Source organism: Spermophilus citellus (genome assembly GCF_964194105.1).
Source record: "Spermophilus citellus genome assembly, chromosome: 3".
Taxonomy (NCBI): domain Eukaryota; kingdom Metazoa; phylum Chordata; class Mammalia; order Rodentia; family Sciuridae; genus Spermophilus; species Spermophilus citellus.
Genome location: NC_138184.1, coordinates 122,120,743 through 122,147,613, shown reverse-complemented (window position 1 = coordinate 122,147,613; position 26,871 = coordinate 122,120,743). Strand labels below are relative to the sequence as shown.

General features: G+C 37.1%; 1 protein-coding gene across 18 annotated transcripts in view; it reads right to left on the bottom strand.

Moving 5' to 3' along the window:
• The window catches only part of COBL (cordon-bleu WH2 repeat protein), a 307,667-nt gene that overhangs the window by 190,108 nt on the left and 90,688 nt on the right, over positions 1–26,871 (bottom strand). For 7 of the 18 annotated variants that reach the window (XM_081286279.1, XM_081286278.1, XM_081286282.1 and 4 more), the window contains 5 exons: positions 25,424–25,634; positions 22,899–23,127; positions 20,228–20,272; positions 16,083–16,180; positions 11,837–11,911 (listed from right to left, as the gene is read on the bottom strand). In XM_081286279.1, coding sequence (XP_081142405.1) covers positions 11,837–11,911; positions 16,083–16,180; positions 20,228–20,272; positions 22,899–23,127; positions 25,424–25,634 — 658 coding nt within the window. The remainder of the gene's footprint in view (positions 1–11,836; positions 11,912–16,082; positions 16,181–20,227; positions 20,273–22,898; positions 23,128–25,423; positions 25,635–26,871) is intronic. The other 11 variants (XM_081286268.1, XM_081286270.1, XM_081286274.1 and 8 more) reach the window with 3 other exon arrangements.

The following is a 26,871-nucleotide window of genomic DNA, read 5'->3' as shown; positions in this document are numbered from 1 at the left end:
GAAGACAAAGTTTATCAACTTGAAAAGAATATAGTCAACACAGAAAAGATGCTTAAATCTCATGAGCAATCTATCCAAGAGATATGGGATCTCATAAAAAAACCAAATTTGAGAGTCATTGGGATAGAAGAAGGCAGAGAGGTTCAAACCAAAGGAATGGACAACCTATTAAATGAAATAATCCTAGAAAACTTCCCAGAGATGAAAGATGGAATGCATTGCCAAATCCTGGAAGCCTATAGGACCCCAAACATCCAAAACCGTAATAGACCAACTCCAAGACATATAATTATGAAGACAGCTAACATACAGAACAAGGAGAGAATATTAAAAGCTACGAGAGAAAAGAGGCAGATTACATTCGAGGTAAACCAATTAGGTTAACGACTGATTTTTCATCACAGACTTTGAAAGCGAGAAGATCCTGGAACAATGTATTTCAAATGCTGAAAAATAATGGATTCCAACCAAGAATACTTTATCCAGCAAAATTAAGCTTCAGATATGACAATGAAATTAAAATATTTCACGATAAACAAAAGCTAAAAGAATTCGCAGCAAGAAAACCAGCACTGCAAAGCATTTTGAGCAAAATACTACAAGAAGAGGAATTGAAAAATAGCGCCCAAAACTAACAGTGGGAGGTATCTCAGTAAAGGGGGATAAAAATAACCAAAGAGGAAAAACTAGCCAAACTAAAATAAATAAATAAATAAATAAATAAATAAATAAACAAACATGACTGGAAGTACAAACCATATTTCAATTGTAACCTTAAATGTTAATGGCTTCAATTCACCAATCAAGAGACATAGGCTAGGAACCTGGATTAAAAAAACAAATCCAACAATATGCTGCATTCAGGAGAATCATATGATAGGAAAAGACATGCACAGGCTGAAGGTGAAAGGTTGGGAAAAATCATACCACTCACATGGCCCTTGGAAGCAAGCAGGAGTGGCCATACTCATATTGAATAAAATCAACTTCAAACCTAAGTTAACCAAAAGGGATAAAGAAGGACACTATGTACTGTCAAAAGGAACCATCCACCATCAAGACATAACAATTATCAATTTGTATGCACCAAACAATGGTGCTGCAACGTTCATAAAACAAACTCTCCTCAAGTTCAAGAGTCAAATAGACCACAACACAATAATTATGGGGGACTTCAACACACCGCTCTCACCATTGGACAGATCCTCTAGACAAAAGCTGAATAAAGAAACTATAGAACTCAATAGTACAATCAACAACCTAGACTTAACCAACATATATAGAATATATCAACCATCATCAAGTGGATACATGTTCATCTCAGCAGCACATGGATCCTACTCAAAGATAGACCATATATTATGCCATAGGGTGACTCTCAGTAAATATAAAGGTGTGGAGATAATACCATGCACCATATCTGACCATAATGGAATGAAACTGGAAATCAATGATAAAAGAAGGAAGGAAAAATCCTGCATCACCTGGAAAATGAACAATATGTTACTGAATGATCAATGGGTTACAGAAGACATAAAGGAGGAAATCAAAAAATTCTTAGAGACAAATGACAATACAGACACAACATACCGGAATCTATGGGACACAATGAAAGCAGTTTTAAGAGGGAAATTCATTTCCTGGAGTTCATTCCTCAAAAAAAGAAAAAACCAACAAATAAATGAACTCAAACTACATCTTAAAACCCTAGAAAAGGAAGAGCAAAACAACAGCAAATGTAGTAGAAGACAAGAAATAATTAAAATCAGAGAGGAAATCAACGAAATTGAAACAAAAAAAAAACCATTGAAAAAACTGATAAAACTAAAAGTTGGTTCTTTGAAAAAATAAATAAGATCGACAGACCCTTAGCCATGCTAACGAAGAGAAGAAGAGAGAGAACTCAAATTACTAACATATGGGATGAAAAAGGCAATATCACAACAGACACTTCAGAAATACAGAAGATAATTAGAAAGTATTTTTTTTTTAAATTGGTTGTTCACAACATTACAAAGCTCTTGACATAACCCACTTCATACATTGGACTGAAGTGGGTTATGAACCCCCAATTTTACCCCAAATGCAGCTTGCAGAGTCACATCGGTTACACCTCCACATTTTTACATAATGTCCTATTGGTAATTGTTGTATTCTGCTACCTTTCCTATCCCCTACTATCCCCCCTCCCCTACCCTCCCCGCTTCTCTCTCTACCCCATCTACTGTAATTCATTTCTCTCCTTGTTTATTTTCCCATTCCCTCACAACCTCTTGTATGTAATTTTGTATAGCAATGAGGGTCTCCCTTCATTTCCATGCAATTTCCCTTTTCTCACCCTTTCCCTCCCATCTCATGTCTCTGTTTAATGTTAATCTTTTCTTCCTACTCTTCCTCCCTGCTCTGTTCATAGTTGCTCTCATTATATCAAAGACGACATTTGGTATTTGTTTTTTAGGGATTGGCTAGCTTCACTAAGCATAATCTGCTCTAGTGCCATCCATTTCCCTGCAAATTCTATGATTTTGTCATTTTTTATTGCTGCATAGTACTCCATTGTGTATAGATGCCACATTTTTTAATCCATTCATCTACTGAGGGGCATCTGGGTTGGTTCCACAGTCTAGCAACTGTGAATTGTGCTGCTATGAACATCGATGTGGCAGTATTCCTGTAGCATGCTCTTTTAAGGTCTTCAGGGAATAGTCCAAGAAGGGCAATAGCAGGGTCAAATGGTGGTTCCATTCCCATCTTTCCCAGGAATCTCCAAACTGCTTTCCAAATTGGCCGCACCAATTTGCAGTCCCACCAGCAATGTACAAGTGTACCCTTTTCTCCACAACCTCTCCAGCACTTATTGTTGTTTGACTTCATAGTGGCTGCCAATCTTACTGGAGTGAAATGGTATCTTAGGGTGGTTTTGATTTGCATTTCTCTGACTGCTAGAGATGGTGAGCATTTTTTCATGTGCTTATTGATTGATTGTATATCCTCCTCTGAGAAGTGTCTGTTCAGGTCCTTGGCCCATTTGTTGATTGGGTTATTTGTTGTCTTATTGTCTAATTTTTTGAGTTCTTTGTATACTCTGGATATTAGGGCTCTATCTGAAGTGTGAGGAGTAAAGATTTGTTCCCAGGATGTAGGCTCCCTGTTTACCTCTCTTATTGTTTCTCTTGCTGAGAAAAAACTTTTAAGTTTAATTAAGTCCCATTTGTTGATTCTTGTTGTTAACTCTTGTGCTATGGGTGTCCTATTAAGGAATTTGGAGCCCGACCCCACAATTTGTAGATCGGATCCAACTTTGTCTTCTATCAGATGCAGAGTCTCTGGTTTGATATCAAGTTCCTTGATCCATTTTGAGTTAACTTTTGTGCATGGCGAGAGAAAGGGGTTCAGTTTCATTTTGTTGCATATGGATTTCCAGTTTTCCCAACACCATTTGTTGAAGATGCTATCCTTCCTCCATTGCATGCTTTTAGCCCCTTTATCAAATATAAGATAGTTGTAACTTTGTGGATCAGTCTCTGTGTCCTCTATTCTAAACCATTGGTCCACCCGCCTGTTTTGGTACCAGTACCATGCTGTTTTTGTCACTATTGCTTTGTAATATAGTTTGAAATCTGGTATCGCTATACCGCCTGATTCACACTTCCTGTTTAGAATTGCTTTTGCTATTCTGGGTCTTTTATTTTTCCATATGAATTTCATGATTGCTTTATCAATTTCTACAAGATATGCCGTTGGGATTTTGATTGGCATTGCATTAAACCTATAGAGAACTTTTGGTAATATCGCCATTTTGATGATGTTAGTTCTGCCTATCCATGAACAGGGTATGTTTTTCCATCTTCTAAGATCTTCATCAACTTCTCTCTTTAGGGTTCTGTAGTTTTCATTATATAAATCTTTCACCTCTTTTGTTAGGTTAATTCCCAAGTATTTTATTTTTTTTGAGGATATCTTGAATGGAGTGTTTTTCCTCATTTCCGTTTCCGAAGATTTGTCGCTGATATACAGAAATGCCTTTGATTTATGCGTGTTGATTTTATATCCTGCCACTTTGCTGAATTCATTTATTAGTTCTAGTAGTTTCTTTGTAGACTCTTTTGGGTCTTCTAGGTATAGAATCATGTCATCTGCAAATAGTGATAATTTAAGTTCTTCTTTTCTAATTTTTATGCCTTTAATTTCTTTCGTCTGTCTAATTGCTCTGGCCAGTATTTCGAGAACTATATTGAATAGAAGTGGAGATAGAGGGCATCCCTGTCTTGTTCCGGATTTTAGAGGGAATGCCTTCAACTTTTGTCCATTCAGAATGATGCTGGCCTGAGGCTTAGCATAGATAGCTTTTACAATGTCAAGGTAAGTTCCTGTTATCCCTAGTTTTTCTAATGTTTTGAACATAAAGGGATGCTGTACTTTGTCAAATGCTTTCTCTGCATCTATCGAGATGATCATATGGTTCTTATCTTTAAGTCTATTGATGTGGTGAATAACATTTATTGATTTCCGTATGTTGAACCATCCTTGCATCCCAGGGATGAATCCTACTTGGTCATGGTGCACAATTTTTTTGATGTGTTTTTGTATTCGATTCGCCAGAATTTTATTGAGGATTTTTGCATCTAGGTTCATTAGAGATATTGGTCTGTAGTTTTCTTTCTTTGAGGTGTCTTTGTCTGGTTTCGGAATCAGGGTGATGTTGGCCTCATAGAATGAGTTTGGAAGAGCTCCCTCTTTTTCTATTTCCTGAAATAACTTGAAAAGTATTGGTTTTAATTCTTCTTTAAAGGTTTTGTAAAACTCCGCTGTATATCCATCCGGTCCTGGGCTTTTCTTGGTTGGTAGTCTTTTGATGGCTTCTTCAATTTCATCCATTGATATTGGTCTGTTCAAATTGTGTGTATCCTCCTGACTCAGTCTGGGCAAATCATATGACTTAAGAAATTTATCGATGTCTTCACTATCTTCTATTTTGTTGGAATATAGGTTTTCAAAATAATTTCTAATTGTCTTCTGTATTTCTGTAGGATCTGTTGTAATATTGCCTTTTTCATCCCGTATGTTAGTAATTTGAGTTCTCTCTCTTCTTCTCTTCGTTAGCATGGCTAAAGGTCTGTCAATCTTATTTATTTTTTCGAAGAACCAACTTTTAGTTTTGTTAATTTTTTCAATAGTTTCTTTTGTTTCAATTTCATTGATTTCCGCTCTAATTTTAATTATTTCTAGCCTTCTGCTACATTTGCTGTTGTTTTGCTCTTCCTTTTCTAGGGCTTTGAGGTGAAGTGTGAGCTCATTTATTTGTTGGTTTTTTCTTTTTTTGAGGAATGACCACCAGGCGATGAATTTTCCTCTTAAAACTGCTTTCATTGTGTCCCATAGATTCCGATATGTTGTGTCTGTATTTTCATTTATCTCTAAGAATTTTTTAATTTCCTCCTTTATGTCTTCTGTAACCCATTGATCATTCAGTAACATATTGTTCATTTTCCATGTGATGTAGGATTTTTCCTTCCTTCTTTTACAATTGATTTCCAGTTTCATTCCATTATGATCAGATAAAATGCATGGTATTATCTCCACCCCTTTATATTTACTGAGGGTTGCCCTATGGCATAATATATGGTCTATTTTTGAGAAGGATCCATGTGCTGCTGAGAAAAAAGTATATCCATTTGATGATGGTTGATATATTCTATATATGTCAGTTAAGTCTAGGTTGTTGATTGTGATATTGAGTTCTATAGTTTCTTTATTCAATTTTTGTTTGGAGGATCTGTCCAAGGGTGAAAGAGGTGTGTTGAAGTCACCCATAATTATTGTGTTGTGGTCTATTTGATTCTTGAACTTGAGGAGAGTTTGTTTTATGAATGTCGCAGCACCATTGTTTGGTGCATAAATATTGATAATTGTTATGTCTTGTTGGTGAATGGTTCCTTTTAACAGTATATAATGACCTTCTTTATCCCTTTTGATTAACTTAGTCTTGAAGTCGATTTTATTCGATATGAGGATGGCCACTCCTGCTTGCTTACGAGAACTGTGTGCGTGGTATATTTTTTCCCATCCTTTCACCTTCAGCCTGTGTATGTCTCTTCCAATCAGATGTGTCTCCTGGAGGCAGCATATTGTTGGATTTGTTTTTTTAATCCATGATACCAGCCTATGTCGCTTTATTGGAGAGTTTAGGCCGTTAACATTCAGAGTTACTATTGATATATGGTTTGAACTTCCATCCATGTTTGAATGTTTATCCTTTTTTTTTTTTTTTAAATATTTAGTTTGTTTCTCCGTGATTATCTTTCCCCTCGCCCTCTGTCTTTACTGAGGCACTTCCCACTGATGGTTTTGGTTATTGTTTTTCATCTCTTCCTCGTGTAGTGTTTTGCTCAAAATGCTTTGCAATGCAGGTTTTCTGGCTGCAAATTCTTTTAGCTTTTGTTTATCATGAAAGATTTTTATTTCGTTGTCGTATCTGAAGCTTAATTTTGCTGGATACAGAATTCTTGGTTGGCATCCATTGTCTTTCAGTGTTTGAAATACGTTGTTCCAGGATCTTCTCGCTTTCAGCGTCTGTGATGAAAAATCCGTTGTCAACCTTATTGGTTTACCCCTAAATGTAATCTGTCTCTTTTCTCTTGTAGCTTTTAATATTTTCTCCTTGTTCTGTATATTGGATAGCTTCATAACAATGTGTCTTGGCGTTGGTCTACTGTGATTTTGTGTGCTCGGTGTCCTGTATGCATCTACAATTTGTATATCTGTTTCCTTTTTTATTTCTGGAAAGTTTTCTGTAATTATCTCATTCAGCAGGTTATTCATTCCCTTGGCATGAATCTCTGTGCCTTCCTCTATCCCGATGACTCGTAAGTTTGGTTTTTTTAAGTTATCCAAAATCTCTTGGATGTTTTTCTCGTGATTTTTAACCAGCCTATCTGAGTTGGCTAGACTCTTTTCAAGTTGATATATTTTGTCTTCATTATCTGACGTTCTGGCTTCTACTTGCTCCACTCTGTTAGTGATACTCTCGATTGAGTTTTTAATTTGGTTTATCGTTTCCTTCATTTCTAGAATTACTGTTTGATTATTTTTTATAATCTCTATCTCCTTATAAAGATGCTTAACTTCTTCTTTTAGCTGTTTATGTAACTCATTCTCAATGTGTTCTTTCGCTGCTTGAATTTGCTGTCTCGTATCCTCTTTGAGGTTCCATTCCATCTGTCTAAGGTGTTCCTTGAGGTCTTTATATGACCATTTTTCTGATGACTCTAGGTCCTCCTGAATATTTAGGCTGTCCTGCATTGCTTGTACTCCTCTTCTTCCTTGCTTCTTGAAGCTGCTCATGTTGCTTCTTGTTCTGGTTGACTGCTGGGTTACTGTTATTTTCCTATAAATTTATTTGATGCACAGCAGCTGCCCGGCCGATCCCCTGAGCGGCAGCTGTTAGGATGATGACTTTCCCATCAAGTCGACCCATGAGGAAACCTGTGGTTTAATTTTAGAGGAATGAGTACTTGGCGTCTCCTCTAGATCCAGGCAGGAAGGAGTAATAATTATTAGAAAGTATTTTGAAACCCTATATTCCAATAACATAGAAGATAGTGAAGATATCGATAAATTTCTTAAGTCATATGATCTGCACAGATTGAGTCAGGAAGACACACACAATTTAAACAGACCAATAACAAAGTAAGAAATAGAAGAGGCCATCAAAAGACCACCAACCAAGAAAAGCCCTGGACCGGATGGGTATACAGCGGAGTTTTACAAAACCTTCAAAGAAGAATTAATACCAATACTTTTCAAGCTATTTCAAGAAATAGAAAAAGAAGGAGCTCTTCCAAATTCATTCCATGAGGCCAACATCACCCTGATTCCTAAACCAGACAAAGACACTTCAAAGAAAGAAAACTACAGACCAATATCTCTAATGAACTTAGATGCAAAAATTCTCAATAAAATCCTGGCAAATCGAATACAAAAGCATATCAAAAAAATTGTGCACCATGATCAAGTAGGATTCATCCCTGGGATGCAAGGATGGTTCAATATACGGAAATCAAATGTTATTCACCACATCAATAGACATAATATAAGAACCATATGATCATCTTGATAGATGCAGAAAAAGCATTCGACAAAGTACAGCATCCCTTTATGTTCAAAACACTAGAAAAACTAGGGATAAGAGGAACTTACCTCAACATTGTAAAAGCTATATATGCTAAGCCACAGGTTAGCATCATTCTAAATGGAGAAAAACTGAAGGCATTCCCTCTAAAATCTGGAAATAGACAGAGATGCCCTCTCTCACCACTTCTATTCAATATAGTTCTCGAAACACTGGCCAGAGCAATTAGACAGACGAAAGAAATTAAAGGCATAAAAATAGGAAAAGAAGAACTTAAATTATCACTATTTGCGGATGATATGATAATATATCTAACAGACCCAAAAGGGTCTACAAAGAAACAGCTAGAGTTAATAAATGAATTCAGCAAAGTGGCAGGATATAAAGTCAACATGCATAAATCAAAGGCATTCCTGTATATCAGCAACAAAACTTCTGAAATGGAAATGAGGAAAACCACTCCATACACAATATCCTTAAAAAAAATAAAATACTTCGAAATCAACCTAACAAAAGAGGTGAAAGATTTATATAATGAAAACTACAGAACCCTAAAGAGAGTGACAGAAGAAGGTCTTGGAAGGTGGAAAAACATACCCTGTTCATGGGTAGGCAGAACTAACATCATCAAAATGGCGATATTACCCAAAGTTCTCTACAGGTTTAATGTGATGCCAATCAAAATCCCAACAGCATTTCTTGTAGAAATTGATAAAGCAATCATGAAATTCATATGGAAAAACAAAAGACCCAGAATAGCAAAAGCAATTCTAAGCAGGAAGTGTGAATCTGGAGGTATAGCGATACCAGATTTCAAACTGTACCACAGAGCAATAGTAACAAAAACAGCATGGTACTGGTACCAAACCAGGCAGGTGGACCAATGGTACAGAATAGAGGACACAGAGACCAATCCACAAAATTACAACTTTCTTATATTTGATAAAGGGGCTAAAAACATGCAATGGAGGAAGGATAGCATCTTCAACAAATGGTGCTGGGAAAACTGGAAATCCATATGCAACAAAATGAAGCTGAACCCCTTTCTCTCGCCATGCACAAAAGTTAACTCAAAATGGATCAAAGAGCTTGATATCAAATCAGAGACTCTGTGCCTGATAGAAGAAAAAGTTGGCTCCGATCTACATATTGTGGGGTCAGGCTCCAAATTCCTTAATAGGACGCCCATAGCCCAAGAGTTAATAACAAGAATAAACAAATGGGACTTACTTAAACTAAAAAGTTTTTTCTCAGCAAGAGAAAATATAAGATAAGTAAATAGGGAGCCAACATCCTGGGAACAAATCTTTACTCCTCACACTTCAGATAGAAACCTAATTTCCAGAATATACAAAGAACTCAAAAAATTAAACAATAAAATAACAAATAACCCAATCAACAAATGGGCCAAGGACCTGAACAGACACTTCTCAGAGGAAGACATACAATCAATCAATAAGTACATGAGAAAATTCTCACCATCTCTAGCAGTCAGAGAAATGCAAATCAAAGCCACCCTAAGATACCATCTCACTCCAGTAAGATTGGCAGCCATTATGAAGTCAAACAACAATAAGTGCTGGAGAGAATATGGGGAAAAGGGTACACTTGTACATTGCTGGTGGGACTGCAAATTGGTGCAGCCAATATGGAAGGCAGTATGGAGATTCCTGGGAAAGCTGGGAATGGAACCACCATTTGACCCAGCTATCGCCCTTCTCGGACTATTCCCTGAGGACCTTAAAAGAGCATACTATAGGGATACTGCCATATCAATGATCATAGCAGCACAATTCACAATAGCTGGACTGTGGAACCAACCTAGATGCCCTTCAATAGATGAATGGATAAAAAAATGTGGCATTTATACACAATGGAGTATTAAGCAGCACTAAAAAATGACAAAATCATGGAATTTGCAGGGAAATGGATGGCATTAGAGCAGATTATGCTAAGTGAAGCTAGCCAATCCTTAAAAAACAAATGCCAAATGTCTTCTTTGATTTAAGGAGAGCAACTAAGAACTGAGCAGGGAGGAAGAGCATGAGGAAAAGATTAACATTAAACAGAGGCCAGTGGCGGGAGGGAAAGGGAGAGAGAAGGGAAATTGCATGGAAACGGAAGGAAACCCTCAACGTTATACGAAATCATATATAAGAGGTTGTGAGGGGAAAGGGGGGAAAAACAAGGGAGAGAACTGAACAACAACAGATTAGGTAGGGAGGGAAGATGGGAGGGGAGGGGAGGGGGGATAGTAGGGGATAGGAAAGGCAGAAGAATACAACAGTCACTAATATGGCATTATGTAAAAATGTGAATGTGTAACTGATGTGATTCTGCAATTTGTATTTGGGGTAAAAATGGGAGTTCATAACTCACTTGAATCAAATGTATGAAAGAAGATATGTCATGAGCTTTGTAATGTTTTGAACAACGAATAAAAAAATTAAAAAAAATTACTGATGAAATATAAGGTTCAGAAAGTATCTATTAGCAAAAGAACAGTGAGTATAATGATCATCAGAGAAGTCTTGATACTGTAATTTTTTTCATATACCTCCCAGAACTCAATAATTCCAAATCTTGGCTAATGACAAATTTTGAAGACAACTACACATGGCTAGGAGAACATTAAAAATAATTTTGATCACAGAGCACTTTGCTTTTGGTCTATTATCTTGAAAGACTCCAGAAGAATTGAAATGTACTGACATAACAAAACTTTTCCATTTTCATATACTATTTACATAAAATGTTCCTGGAGCTTATATCAATAAAACTGAAAGGAGAAATAGAATTAACGTTGAGCCTTTCCAGTTTTATTAATATATCCTGTTCATCAATAAATGGAATAAATAAAAAACTGTAATTTTATTAAGAAACATCTTTTCAAGAAAAATTTACTTTGCGTTTAACAATTATATATCAATAAATATATTTAGAATGTTTTAATTTACTTTACAATTGTTAAAAGAACTTAATCCAGAAAAAATATTTTCTAGATTTATGATGGGGGAATGACAAAAATCTAATTTAGATTTTTTATATCATGTTTTATTTCAAGTCTCTATAAAAGATTTTTAAGTGTAAAATGTATATTGAATGGAATAAAATTTGACACAGGGGCTGATGTGGAAATGTGAAAAATAAACTAATAATGCAAAATTTTATTCATATATGGAAAAGTTTGTTCAGGTAACTTTTAATGGGCAAATATCTAACTTTAATTAGATATGTTTAAAATGTCAAAATTTATAAAATATCATCAATTATATTCTTTCAAGTATTTAAAATTACAAGGAAGTTTTTTTACATGCCGAATTTCAATTATGAGGGCATAGCCACTTTAAAAATATTCTTTGAGAAAAACAGGACTGTGTGGCTTTCTACACCATCAGGCTACTTCTGATAATACATGAAAATAATTTCAATAAGTATAAATTCAATTAACCTAGTGAGGGATACTCTTGATCATGCTGATAGGGAAAGGGAAGAAGAGAAACTAAAATACTCTACATTTTCCAAAAATAGCATGGGCAACTATGAAAGAAGCTACATGCTGCTTTGCGAATCTATGAGACCACAAAAGTCAAGCCAAATGAAACTAAAGTAGTCTGTAATTGCATTGTCTGGAAGGCAGTGCAAAGCAAGGAGAAAGAAGTTCCACTGGGTTAGCAGAGGCACCTGCTGGCTGTTAGTACTTACATTCATGCCCCTTCCTGAAGCCAGCTTCCAGGTGTCCTCATCGCTGTCAGGGCCTGACTGCCCAAGCTGCTCAGCCTGGAATACAGATAAGCATCCCACCATCAACTCCAGGTGGAAGTAAGTTCAAACAAAAAGCAAAGCCCTCCATAGCAATCATGGAGGCCAAAAAGGCCAGTGAGGCCCCAATTCCAAGCTTCAGAGTCTGCATTTGTGGTAGTAATCCAAGCCACTTCCTTCACCTTTTAAACTTGAAAACTGTTTTAAAACAACTCCTAACCATAGGGCTCCCAGATTTGAAAAATCACAATTTTTAAACCCCAAACTCATAAAAACATGTTTTCTTTCTTTTTCACCAAGCATCTCCTTTAACTTTTAAAATATGCAATTTTCAAACAGTAGTGGGCTTGAACTGATGGAATTATCTAGGCAAAGCAATTAATTAATTACAGTTTTAGGATTTCAAAGTTTTAATGTCTGCATAGCTAATAGGAAAGACATGAATAAGTCACCAAATATATCAGTCCTTATCCACAAATAGCAGATGATAATACACCATTGGCCATACAATCACCTGAGGTATAAATGCAAAATTCAATCTCCAGGCCTGAACCTGGCCTCCCAAATGAGAATCTTTGGGGACAAAACCCACGAATACAATTTTCATGATAGGTCTTAAACAGCCTCTGAAGTACTTTTGATAACCATTGGTTTAGGAGAATAAATAATGTCAAAAATGACAAAACTCTGGGCTGGGGATGTGGCTCAAGCGGTAGCGCACTTGCCTGGCATGCACAAGGGGTGCTAGGTTTGATCCTCAGCACCACATTATAAAAAAAAAAAAAGATTGTGCCCACCGAAAAATAATCAAAATATTTTAAAAAATGACAAAACTCTCATGCTTTAATCATATTAAAACACAAAATTTCAAAACAAAAAAATAAGTTTGCCCTCATTTGTCCCCAAATTATGTCCCTTCAAGTATATTCTTTACTGAGATTTTACACACACACACACACACATATTCATACACACACACACACATTCATACACATTCCTAACACCCACACAGGTATGTATTTTTTTTTCCTTAAAGGTGATAGCAAAGGTCACTTTAGTTTTAAATGTTCTGATAATTCTCCAAGAGTTTGTTCATTATTAAGTCACATGCAGATTATGTGGCATCACAGGATTTTAGAAATCTGTCTTTTCTATTGTGGTATTAGGGGTGGAACCCAAGGCCTCAAACAGGCTAGGCAAGTACTCTTCCACTAAGCAATACCCCCAGCCCTTAGAAATAATTTCTAAAGCTGTTTACTCCAAAATCTTTTTATTATTGAAGACACTGAAACCTGTATTTGTTAAGGACTGTACAATGTAAATAGACGTTATTAGCAAGGATTATGGAAAGTCAGGCCTGGGTTTAACTTCCAATGTTTATGAATTCTGACAATTATGAGTACTGTTATTAGATTTACATTATAAATAAAGGAATTGCTTAACCTTAGTTTGTTCACCCACATAATGCAACTGATAATACCTTTTTCATCAAGTTCCTAGACAGATGAGGTTATATTTAGCACCAAATCTCAAACAATAAAACTGGAGAAAAACAAGGAGTTAAGAAGTTTAGCACAAAACTTTTTTTGTTTTAAGTTAACCATAAAAAAACCACACAGAACAAATAATCCAATAATGACAAGACTGAAAAAGGGATGCCTAGGTAAAATAAAATTAAGAGAAAGTTATAAATGAAAGATGAAGTATGAAGGAAATAAAAAATAATTTTACTAAGTCCAAGACAGAGGAAAGATAGGTATGACATAAAGAAAATCCCCTTATAATGAGCAGACTAGACTTGCTGGGGTCTACCAGGAGCCCCTTATGAACTCCCAGAAGCCATGTTAGTTGATCTCCAAGTCTCCAGCTCTTTAAACTCTTATTTTGCCAAAACAAAAGTATTCCTATATCTTTGACTTGCTTTGCTCCTAGTTCATCTCTCAGAAAGAAGAAAATGCAGAATGAGTGTTTGGCATCTCAGTAGGAGGAATGAGGATAGGGAGGGGTTTACTGTGAAGTGGTAATGTGAAGACCAAGGAGGACACTGAATAAAGTATAAGCAAATCTCTCACAACAGTTTTAGAAACACCAATAAAATTCATGAAGTGATGGAAAATGTAAACACAAAATTCTGATTCTGCAATTTCAAGTAATTCTGAAAGGAAAGGAAAAGAGGTCAGGAGGGCAGAGAGAGGAGAGAGGAGCATTGAAAAGAGGGGAGGAGGGAAGGAGAGAGAGGAGTAGGGAGGGAAAAAGAGAAGGAAAGGCGAGAAATGCTCACGGCTCAGAGATCTTACATAGAAAGATACACATTGAATACAAATTTTCAAAGGACACACAGGAAAAAGGGAAGAAGCACATATTATGGGTGGTAAACATAAGGGAATAACAAAACTACTACCAAAGCATCAGGTAGATGAAGAACCAAAAGCTGAGGTTGTAAGAAGCTCTAAAGACAGGAGGTCTCAGCCGGCTCAGCCTGGGTTTCACCACACCTTCCTCTTCAAACTACTCCTTCCTAACTTCCAATCTCCCATTTCCTAACAACCACCACCAGCGGGGAGGGGTTGACTGGCTTCTGGTCAAAGACCTGCCCCTAACCCTGGGACCCTGAGCAAGCTATACTATTTCTTTGAACTTGAGCATCCTCATCAGCAAGCCTGGGGTGAATCATAGTTCCAACCCCTCAGGTTCCTGATGGTCAGGAAGTGAGATGCGCAGCCTCAGCCACAGATGCAAAGGAGTACAGATCTCTTCAATGGCCAGAAGGCACCTGAATGAATGTGAGCTTTTTTTGTCACCTCTTCCAAGTACACTGATGGAGGACACTTTCCAGCTAAGCTGATGGTATCAAGGCCTACCATTCATTGCAACAACTTTAGTTGGGGGGTGGGGGGTGTCTAATTGGATATTAGTAAAATATGCCTATAAACAAATATAATAGGGATAATAAATATGTTCTTTTCTGATAGTTAGATGGTTTTGAGACTCTTATAACTGATTAGAAAGAAAATCTTCATTTTTACTCTTTGAACTATGATTTAATGCTATAACATTTGATCTGAAATATGACTTTCAAGACTTATTTAAGAAATAATAACAAGATCCATAAATTAACTTCTCATGTGGTATAGTCCCAAATTATATAATGAAGACCAAATACCACCTAAAAGTCTAATCAAAAGCAAACAGTCTAGTTTGACAAGGGACTCGGTTACAAAGTGGCCTTAACTCTAGCTCTTAGATACCCCACGTGCTAAGTTTCGATGCTATAATTTATTTGAAGGAATATTTACCATTGTGTTTCAACTGAACTAAAATGTGCATTCATTCATTCACCCATCCTAAGGAATGTACTGTGCTTCAACCGCACACCAGGTCAGAGTATGTACCTGGCAGGAGAAGGGCTCACAGCCTGGCCTCAGGCCCACAGGTTTCTTGTTCCACTGGTGAGTGAAACATCTTCCTTCTAGATACCTAACTGCTTTAGAGATCAAGTGTAGAAGCACAAAGCCACTCATTCCACACATTCCTTTTACTTGAAGGAATTAATATTCCTAAATACAATTATTTTTAAAAATCATAAGATAGGTTCAGTATGAGTGAGGTAGAAATTCAGGAATACAGAAAAAGAAAGGCATATTGAGTCTCAAGAAAGAAGTACCCATGAACCCTTACAAAAACCCATGAACTGTCAAAATGTAAAATAAGAAAGTAGGTGAGCAACCCAACTCAAATCCTTAGTCCATGACCTAGGCTCCTGTCCTTGCCTGCAAAATGTAACATGCCAGGAGGGCAATACATAAACACAGGAAACACTGGCATAAAATTATGTAGACTCCACTTCTAGTTCAGCCCCTATCCATTGTTCCTCTATAATTATTAACACCCTACAACAAGGGTGTGCTGCTTCTCACTTTGGAGATTGTCCCCATTATCTCTTGAATATCATTCCTTGCTTTTTAGTATCAAGACAGCCCATATTCCCCTCTTAATGTTTATCTCCTTTCCTAAATAAATGTGTCTGTGTCTTGGACTGGCACATTCGGAAATTCTTTTCTGTCACATATGCCAAGGACCCCATTTGTCCTGAGTTGAGGTCCCATCTCTGGAAAGAACTCTTGTGACATAAGCATCTTCAGACACTGTTTTACATTATGCAAAGTCATGTGCATATGCAATCCATTACCTTGCTACTGCTTCTTTTATTAACTTTGAAAAATCCCAGAAATTTTTTCTTCTCTTTATCTGTCTCATCATTGCCAAGTGATGATTTTCTAAATGTTTCTGGGGGGGAAAAAAAGACATACTAAGTTATTTTTCAACATTTGAAATAAGAGATTAAATACTTTAAAAAATCTTAAGTAAATCCTTTATTCTTAAGCTGTTAGTTCTTCTACAGGGGTAAATCACCAACTCTTTCTTGGAGCCACATCAAAGCTCTAAGACCAATTTAGGAAAGCATTTAAAGGTCTTACATTTTTTTTTTGAGGTAGAATTGTCTCTGGTATGCTTAGACCCTTCTGGATACTAAAAAATAAATAAGTAAGTAAATCAACAAAACTTCTAGGGAAGTGCTATCAATAGAAAGCTAATATGAACCATAAATGTAATTTTATGTTTGCTAGTAGCAGCATTAAAAACGATGAAATTAATTTTCACTATACATTCATTTGATTCAATATATATAAAATATTATTTTTCACATAATGAATATCAGAGCTATTGATATTTTACATTTCTTTTGATGTAATCCAATGTTTGCCTCAGGATGATAGTACATCTCTGCTTGAACTGAACACCTTGAAATGTCCAAGAGCCACATGTGGCCTGTGGCTGCCCAATTAACCAGCACGGCTCCAAAGACTATGCCTTTAGTGTAAAACATCTGCTTTAAGAACCATCAGTGAGGTAAAAATGCTAACCAAAAATAAATCCAGAGTCTTCCTGTTCATTTCTAGAAAATGGAATACCAGTGATAGTTTACCCAGGTGGTGTTTGAAACAATCACATAAGATCTCCAGGACACTCATTTCCAGATTTTCTTTCCACTGTTGTAGTCAGAACATTTTCCTTTTAAGCTACATTCCCTAGTAAACCAATTGTTTTCTTCATCTTCTTTTACTTAATTTATTTAGTGATTAATTGATTGTTGAGCTCTAAGCCCTTGATCTCTCTTTCTTGGTGTTTTCTTCCTCAGGATTTTTAGAGCTAGGATGGGCTCTTTTTTAGCTATAGAAGAGGACAATAAAGCCTAGACTTGGCAGGCAGCAGATCAGCAATCAAGGGTGGTTATCATGAGGTAGGACAAGAGGCATCAGCATCACAGAAACCTGTGAGAGATAAAATCCTCAGGCCAGTTCCAGACATCCAGAATCAGAAACTCTGGGAGAGTTTCCAACACTGTTTAAAAAACAACAAAGTGAGATCTGAGGGACACCTGAAAAGTTAGTGTAAAGGTACAGAGACATACATGTGGGGCACAACTGGACAAACGGTTTAGTCTCTCCAAGCCTCAGCTTATTCATCTGCAGGTTGGGGGTGACTATGCTCATCATGAGGAACTGTGTTAGTCACTAGCATACGCAGCTCTATCTTGACTCCTGATTATTCTCACTCACTGATTTGCTTGCAAAGGCTATTCTATGGCTGTGCCACTTATTCATCCATTCTTCTCTTCCAAGGCATACAGACATGACAACATGAGGGAAAACTAAGGTGTTCCTGAAGGATAAAAAGATGAATTTTCCCATATCACTGCCAACTGCTAGACAGCAAGACCTCTAATCCACTAGTGGAAAAATCATGGACTGGGATATTACATACCTACCATCAGTATATCAGCCAACCCAAACATGGTAAACATTCATTAACTTCTTTATCTGCTAATGTATAATTTCATATTTGAGGTAGAGAAGAGACATAAAAGTAGGTGCATTAATAAAATATGCATGACCATTAAGGCCATCTACCCAACGAAGCAGAAACCAAGTATACATGTTCTTTAAACCAATCTGTAGAGAACAATGGCTCCTGTATAGCTCACCAGGGTCAGGGATCTGGATTACATGCAAGGCTCTAACCAAGGAGATTAGTGGGCAGCACATCATGCAACATCCAAACCAGAGGACCCATATCACAAGATGCAACTACACAGACAGATGCATGTGCACACACACACTTGAAGGTCACACAAAAACCTTTTACTAAGGTTACAGTAGAAGATAAATTAGCCATTAAGATAAAACATACCATAGAGTAATACCATATCTAAACTACAACATAAATTAATATGTATATTTCTAGTCTATATGGTTTCTACAATTGAATGGTGTGTGACATGGATATATTAAAATGGATGATAATGTAGTACCCAAAAATTAAATGAGAACGTGTTACTAGCACACAGGCCATATTACACCAACCACAAAAATAATAAGACTAGGAGCTGGGGTTGTGGTTCAGTGGCAGAGTGCTTGCCTAGCAAGTGTTAGGCACTATGTTCAATCTTCAGCACCACATAAAAACAAATAAATAAATGTATTATGTCCATCTACAACTAAAAACAAATTTTTTAAATAGACCAGTCCAGAAAACTGCAATGAAATTGAACCTCTTGTTTCTATCCCTGAACAGGAATAGTGGCTGGTCACAAGACTGTGGTAGCTTGGCTCCAGAACTGAGACTGGGGAGGCACATATCAAGCTGTTAGAGCCTATGGCTACGTGAATGTGGCAGGGGCTCAAAACTCACAGTCCTGAGCTGGGGTCTAGAGCACACAGTCTATTTTTAGAGCACAGGCTCCTGAGAAACCCCTGAGGCTCGGGAGTCATGGAAGAAGGGTGGGTTTAGAGCAAAGCAAGAGAACTCAGGACTTACATCAGGCAGAATATCTACAGGAAGCTATGCTGTCAGAACAGCATAAACAACAAATACATAGTTCAGCCTGGAGAACATACACATTTAAGACCTAGAATCCACAGTTTCCAAGGATGATCATTTGAGCATAAAATTTATTTTGTTTGAATGTAGTCTATTTTATAAGAAATTAAACATCAATAAAAGTATTTTGCAGGGATCATATTTAATTTATAAGAAAGGACTTCCTGTTTGGAAGCACTAAAATTATTTCAGGAAATGATAAAGAGGAACTGAAGGGTACAAGGGGTATAGAAAACTGAAGGAACTCTGAAAGACCAACTAGTCCAAATCATTCATTTGTCAAGAAGAGAACATAAAATCAGGGCAGTTCAGTGGCCAGAAAACAAGACTACTGAGCAGCACATGGAAAAGGAAGACCCATGGGCATTCTAAGTTTCAGCCACATCATTAGGCTACCTGCACTCAGGGTAATAAAGAAAAAGCCCTTCAGTTCACCTTGTCCCAATCCTTAGTCAGTCCAAACCCCCAAGTAGAATCATTCAATAACAACTCCTGCCTTCATATATGTGAGTGTCCTGCTCACAACAACTGCTTTTTCATGGTGTTTCTTAACAAAGAATGCTTATCTTTTTAACCTCCCTTCTGTATTACTGATGAAGTACATCAATTACAGATCAGAACATCAAGGATGTCTCCAGACCAATGCTGAGTTTCTTTCAAAAAGTTTTATTTCTGGAAATAAAATCTACTGTTAATTACTGTAACAAACATGGAAAAAATTCTGTAGAATGCAAAGATCCGGGGATTCTAACAAACTTTTTGCATGAATATATAAATATATGTATAACTATATATATGTGTTCAAGAAAATACCATATATATGCATATATATATATATGTTTAGTATGTATGTGTGTATGTATGTGTGTATCTGTGTGTGTATGTATGTGTAAAAAGAGGTGGAGAAAGAAAAAAGATTTCTAAGAAATAGGTGTCAAAATACATGCTAAATCTGGACTAATCATTTGCATAGTTGCTATAATAGCAAAAGTAAATACTGAAAATTCTGCTGCATGCAGGATGGTCTTGGAGGACAGGTAAGCTCATAGATAATACAGGCAAGCAGAAATAAAAATACATCAGTGCTCTTTTAGCACCTATCACTTCTGCTCTGACCTGAAGTTGTGGGCAATAGAATGTGCTACAACACCCTCCCTCATTACTTACCAATTAGAGGCTCACAGCAAATTCTCACACAAGGGACAGTCTTCTCTGAACTAACCAGAGAACAAAGAAATCAAACCATAACCTTGTGTCAACCAGGCAAGACTCACATCCCCAGAGGTGTTGCAAGCCATACTCATTTCCTTCAAGTCTCACACAAAAACATCACCTCCATGCATCTTCCTAGCTCAGAGCCATGCAAAGCACAGCCCTGCAGGCTCACTGTACCTCTGAAACTCAGGGAAGGCTCGGACTGAGTTTTGGTCAGAAGAACTAGAAAAGGCAGGCAAGAGAAAGTGAGGACCAGCTTGTAGACCTGAGCTACACCCTACGGAGCCCTGGCCTCTCCTAAAGCCTTGGATGGACTTACACATGTGCATGTGGCAGTGTCAAGGCCTGATGTGAGGCTGGTGCCTGCCTCTCCAGGTCTGTCCTCCCAAGGACCTGCTGCTGTGCAGGCTGCTTGGCCTACTTGTGGACATAGGTGGCAGCAAAGCCTTAGGCTTTTTCAAGATACCACTGCCTGGGATTCCAGAGGAGGGCAGGCTTTTGCCAGCAGAGTCGCTCTTCCTTCCCACACCAGCTGTCCTCTGGGATCTCCAGCATCTGCAGGGCTAGGGAGGAGCAGGTGGCCATTCTGAGTATAAATTAAGAGACACAAAGGAGAGGCTGTTCCATCAGGCCCTGGAAGTCCTTCCAGTTCAGCTACAAAATAGAAAGGGAACCTCAAGGACCCCTCTGGAAGACTTTCTTTTCTTTTAAGATATCAGATGGTTAATAGGAAGATGTGAAGGCGTGTGGCAGGGATGATTATCAAGCACTGACAACTAGCCTAATCTAGGTTAAAGGAAATCAACCTGGTCATGGGGTTGGAGCATGTCTTTCCCATGAGTTGGGGAAATGAGAGTAGGATTTGGGGGTTTAAGAGCAGCTAGTTCCCTCAAAGGCAGAGGTGCTTCAAAATCCAAGTTGGTTGCACCATTTGTCCTGATGCCTGGCCCTGCCTGTGAATCACAAAACACAAAATCACAAGGTGTCAGCCTGCTGACACATTGGAGAGCTTTGACTCTCATGTGGAGATATTCACGGGCCTGCAGGGTCCTCTGCTTAACAGGAAGGCAGATTTTGTATGACTTCTTTAGTAACCATATTCTATGCCTTTCAAGATGTATCCAACTGTGGGAATATAATGGAAACACTAATTTATGAAACCCTTTTGCTTTTAGCTTCCTAAATGTAGCTTTTTCCATTTCTTTTTCTTTTTTTTTTCTTTCTTGTCTTACCAAATGAAAGCCCTGTTTTCAGTCACATAAACCAAAATAAAATAAAGCAGATATATCCAGACAATATACACACAGTAACCCAGTCTGTGTGGCTGATGCTGAAGTATTACTGTCTGTTTTAAAAAGATACTGGACAGCTTACCATGTGCGAGGCTCTGGCTTCAATCCCAACACCACAAAAAAAATAAAATACTGGACACAACACAACACCATTATTCTCAAATGTCATAGTAGTATTTTTTAAGGGAATAAATAGCCCATGTATTTTATACCCCATGTGACCAAAACCCTCTCTTAACTGTCAAATAAGACCCAAGGACTCAGAAACTAGGCTGATTTGGGAGGAGGTATAAACTGGAGAGGAATCCCACTTATGACCATTGATTTCACAATACCTTTGGCAATAAGAAATAGTACAGGGTGGATTTGTGGATTTGCTTTTTCTTTTTTTTCTGGGGTGAGGTGGGGTGTAGGGTGGGTGGGTTGGTCCTGGGGATTGAACCTAAGGTTCAATCTTTACTGCTGAGCTACTTTTCTAACCCTTATTATTTAGTTTTTGAGACAGGGCCCTACTGAGTTGCTGAGGATCTCACTAAGTTGCCAAGGCTAGCCTTGAACTTAGGGTCCTCTTGCCTCAGCTTCTCAAATCGCTGGGATTACAGACATGAACCACTGTGCCCAGCTGAAAAACAACAAACAACAAAAAAAAAAAAACCAGAAACCATTTTTACTGAAAGAAATAAGGGAAAAAAATAGGTATAGAAAAAAAAAGAACAAATCATGAAAAGCTTTATTATACATCTATTTTAAAAGTCTAGCCTACTTAATATTTTTGGAACAAATAAAATGGCCATCAGTTATCAAATGACGCTCATTAAAACAGAAAAACAGAAACTTTAATGAAATTCATTTTAAAATTGTAGGGTCAAGAATTATAAATTATCTTTTTGCCTGAGAGTGGTTTAGCTACATAGTCAGCTCTTTATATCAATCAGAAAAATCTGCTTTACATAATATATTTATGTCTGTACCAACAGCAACCTAGGGACTGCCAATCACCAATGGCTCTAACTGTGACTCACGCTAAGGTACCAAAATGACATCACAGTAAGATATCTGGCAATGAGGGTAAGGAATCTAAGAGGGTACCTAAAGCTGTCTTCAGGAATTGATCTCATGGACTATAATTTGGTCAGTTTAAGAGAATAGCTAAATGCATTTTGACACTGGTCTTGATATAAGCACTATTTGAAACCTGGGAGCAGCAATGAAAACTGAAAAGAAAAATCGACACTATGTTTATGTGGTTTTTGCAGGGTTAGAGCAGAAGGTCTAATCTCTCCTCACCTATTTATGCTTTTACTTATGCTGACATTCACAAAGAGACAGAACGTAAAAGTTGTAACTGGGAGGAAAGAGGCATAATCACAGTGGAGGGGAATAAAAACAGCCAGATTTCTTTTGCAGGCCAAAGTTCTCTTTTGCCCACATCAACCCTGGACAAAATTTTGAGTTGGCTATCACTTCACATATCCATCTCCATCTAGTACTATAGAGAGTCACAAGGAGAAGGAGCAGGCTACAAGCAGGGTGTTTAGAGCATAGCAGGGTCTCACCTCTTCTGTTGTCCCAAGCATAAAGTTCCTTTATCCCCAACTCATTCAAGGACTTGGATAGCTCCAGTTCCTCTCCGGCAACATTGTCCCTCAGCAGAATCACGTGATCTGGGCTGACCTCACACTTTGCACAAATGACTGGCAGAATATTCTGGAGTGGCACATCTGGGCTCACCCGCACAACAGCTTTTTGTGTTCGAAGGTAATTCACTACCAAACGCACAGATTTCTGGAAGAATAAATCAGAGACAAAGAATTCTATGAGCAACCTCTTCCCACAATAGCTCCAACTTCTGTTTTAAATTCAGAATTAACAGGATTTTGTGCAGCTCTAATCCTTCTTCCATAAATTCAGTGAGTCACAAGGGAAATGGAATAATGAATAGTGAAAAATAAATGTGCAGAATAATGGATTTATCTTATAGAGTTTCTCTTACTAATTAACAAGCTGCTAGACAACATAGGGAAATGGATGTCAGTGAGGGCTCTAAATTTAAAAACCAATACGTATACTGCCTTTCAAAGACTCTTACCAGATTTGAACATTAATATATATCTTTCTAAAGGAAAATAGTTTGGAAGTAGAATGAATAATTTCATTAAAAGAAAAATTCCCACTAAACAAAACATAAAATTTTCAAGAAGCCAAAGTGTTCATATAAATATATGAATATTTATGTACATATGTATTTATATAAATAATAAGGCACCATATGCATACATGTATAAGAGTATGTAAATAGATGTGTATTTATATATGTATGTGTTCACACACACACACACACACACACACACACACACACGGAGTATACACATATTTTCAGCCAGAAATAGAGTCTAACTTTTTCAAATACCATACATACAATCAAGAAGAAAACAATAAATTTGACTAAGGCCAATTCTAAATGACTGCAGATAAAGTAGCCCACCAAAAAAACTATAGTATTCAAAGTTTCACTCAGTTTACTGTAATTCAGCCTTCCTGATCACGGCATAGTGCAAGGGCACTAAGAAAGTGATCAGAGTAAACATGAGTTGCACAGAGTGACTGAGAAAAGATTTGGGCTCCTTTCTGGTCTGAGTGGCAGGGCTTAGTGGCCATAATAGTGACAGAATGTAGGAAGAAAGAAGAAAAGGAGGAAAGATGAAATTCTCATCAGGTTTCTCAAAGAAGACTCATGCTCATACCCTGGGCCTAACTATCCCTAAGGACTAAGAACATGAGGGAAGCCACAGGGTTCTTTTGGGTTGAACACTGATTTTTATTTGAAGAATAAGGGAAAATTTTCTTTGGACATAGTATAGAAGGACAACAATTAGAATTCTTTTTTTATTTGTCTTTTAGTATATTAAGATAATACATAATAGTGAGGCCTATTTTGACATATTCATTTAAGCATAAATCAGTTTTCTCTATTTCAATCCCCAATATTATCCTCTTTCCTCCTCTCCTCCCTCCCACTGTTCCCCTTTAACAATAAGAATTTATTAATCATTGAAATCTAGAAAGTCAAAGGAGACAAACTGTTGGCCACATTTTAAAAGCAAGAAAATTCAGATCTTCCAAGAATCTGAAAGAATGAAGTGGAACTACTTTTAGCTGGACTGAAAGATCCATGGCAAAACCTTATTAGTACAATGAGAAACAAATTAATTTTAATCAACAATCAAAAGGCTGCATAAAGCTGTGTATATAAGATATTCTTCAAATGCAATGAGTAAATATTTCTGACAACAATTTTTTCAAAAAGACTCTCTCCCTCACCCCCAGGAGATGGTAGAGTCTTTTTTTTTCCCTTTTTTTCCATACTAGTAATTGAAATCAGTGGCTCTCTAACCATTAATCTTCATCCCAAGCAACCCTCACACCACTTTTTTTTTTTTTTTTTTGAAACAGGGTCTCACAAGTTGATGAGGCTGGTCTCAAATTTATGATCCTCCTGCCTCTGCCTTCCAAGTGCTGGGATCATAGGTGTGTGCCACCATGACCAGCTGAGATGGTAAATCTTTTACAGATCTGAACTACTTCCTAGAGATGAAAGAACTCCAGAACTGCACAGTCCAAAATTGCACAGTCCAATTAATAGCCAACAGCTAACTAATTAAAATTCAATAACATTTTTAAAAAAACAGTTTTTTAATCACACTAACCATATTGCAAGTGCTCAAAATGTGCATGTGCCCAGTGGCTCTTATATTGGGAAGTGTAGAATGTGGGGCCATTTCCAGCTTCACAGACAGTTCTATTGGATAGCTGTGTTCTTCATTAATTCCTTTTCTATATATAATACATACAGGAGCAATTTTACAACAATGAACATTATTAAATTCTGGAAATTCTATCGCCTATAATAAACCCAGTGATTTGGCACCCTTTGCCCAGCATGGCAGCAGAAACCTCAGCCACAGCTTTCTGCAAGTGGTATTTAGAAGAGCAAAGCAGGCTCTCCTCAGCATCTCCCACACACTCACTCATAGGCATGTGTCCATGTACATCCTCTCATCACACACAGGCATCTACTGACCTCAGGCACCTTAGGTGGGCCAGGCTTCACCTTTTCTTCAGGAACTTTTTCTTTCAGAAACACAGTGTGCACATTCAAGGTTCCAACCAAAGTATTTGGCTTAAAACTCAAAGGCTGTTGGGTTTCTGAAGACCGGATCTCGAGGGCATGGTGGGAAGGATTCAGGTGATTCTGAAGGCAAAGTTCAACCAACAGGTCCATCATTGCATGGCTGAAAACGGGAAAACAAATCATGATTATTAGGAATGTCTGCACTCTCCCTCTGCCTAGCTGAGTAAGGGCAGAAATGGGTGAGTGAGGAAATTAGACGTGCTTATAAACACAACACAGGCTCATTAATTTCTTATGCATGATTGTATAGCAATGTTACCCTTCTCAATGCTAATGAACAACATTGCTGAAAGAACAGAATCATAACAGATGATCAAAATCATAATAGCTGAGCAAAACAGTTGTAAATCCATGAGTATGTTGAGTTGAATAATCTAAAGCCTGATAACACAAATCATACTACTTATAGGTACATGACACTAAATCAGTGATTTGTAAGTATAATGTATCAAGAAAAACTAGGCTTTAAGTTACAGAATTTGTTAAGCATTTATGAATAATAATGCACCAATGAATTGGGGAACTAGAAGAAATGCTGAACTCCTAGACAAATGTAACCTACTAAAACTCAATCAAGGAGAAACAGAAATCCTGAACAAATAACAAAGAAATTGACTCAGTAACCTTGCCAAAAAGAAAAGTCCTAAATCAAACATATTCAAAAGATTCTCCCAAATATTCAAAGAATAATGCCAAAGATTCTTAACTCTTTCAAAAATTGAAAAAGAAATATTTTCAAACTTGTTTAATGTGGCCACCATCACCTTAATAACAAAGAGAGACTCCACAAAAAAACTTATAGACAAATTTCCATGAGGAACATGGATGCAAGATCCTCAATAAAATAATAACAAAAACACCATATTAAAAAGATTATATACCATGTTTCATCCAATTATTGGATGAAAGGATGCAGGAATGGTTCAACTCAGCCAATCAATCAATGTGATACATCACATTAACAAAACAAGCCTTATAAAAAGGCATAATCATCTTGATATAGACAAACCATGTGACAAAATTCAACATCCATTCATAACTTAAAAACTGTCAACAAAATAGAAGGAACTAACTTCAACACTATCAAAACTATATGTGAAAAGCCCACAACTAACATCATATTCAAAGGGGAAAAAAAACTTTTCTACTTAGATATTTATAAGGCAAGGATGATCCCTTGTTACTTCTGTTCAACATAATACTGGAAGTCCTGGCCACAGGCACTGCACTGCCCAAGAAAATAAATAAGAATTCATGCAAATCAGAAGAAGAAAATTTTTCTGTGTATAGATGATGTGATCATAAATGTAGAAAATCCTGAAAATTCAATAACGGCA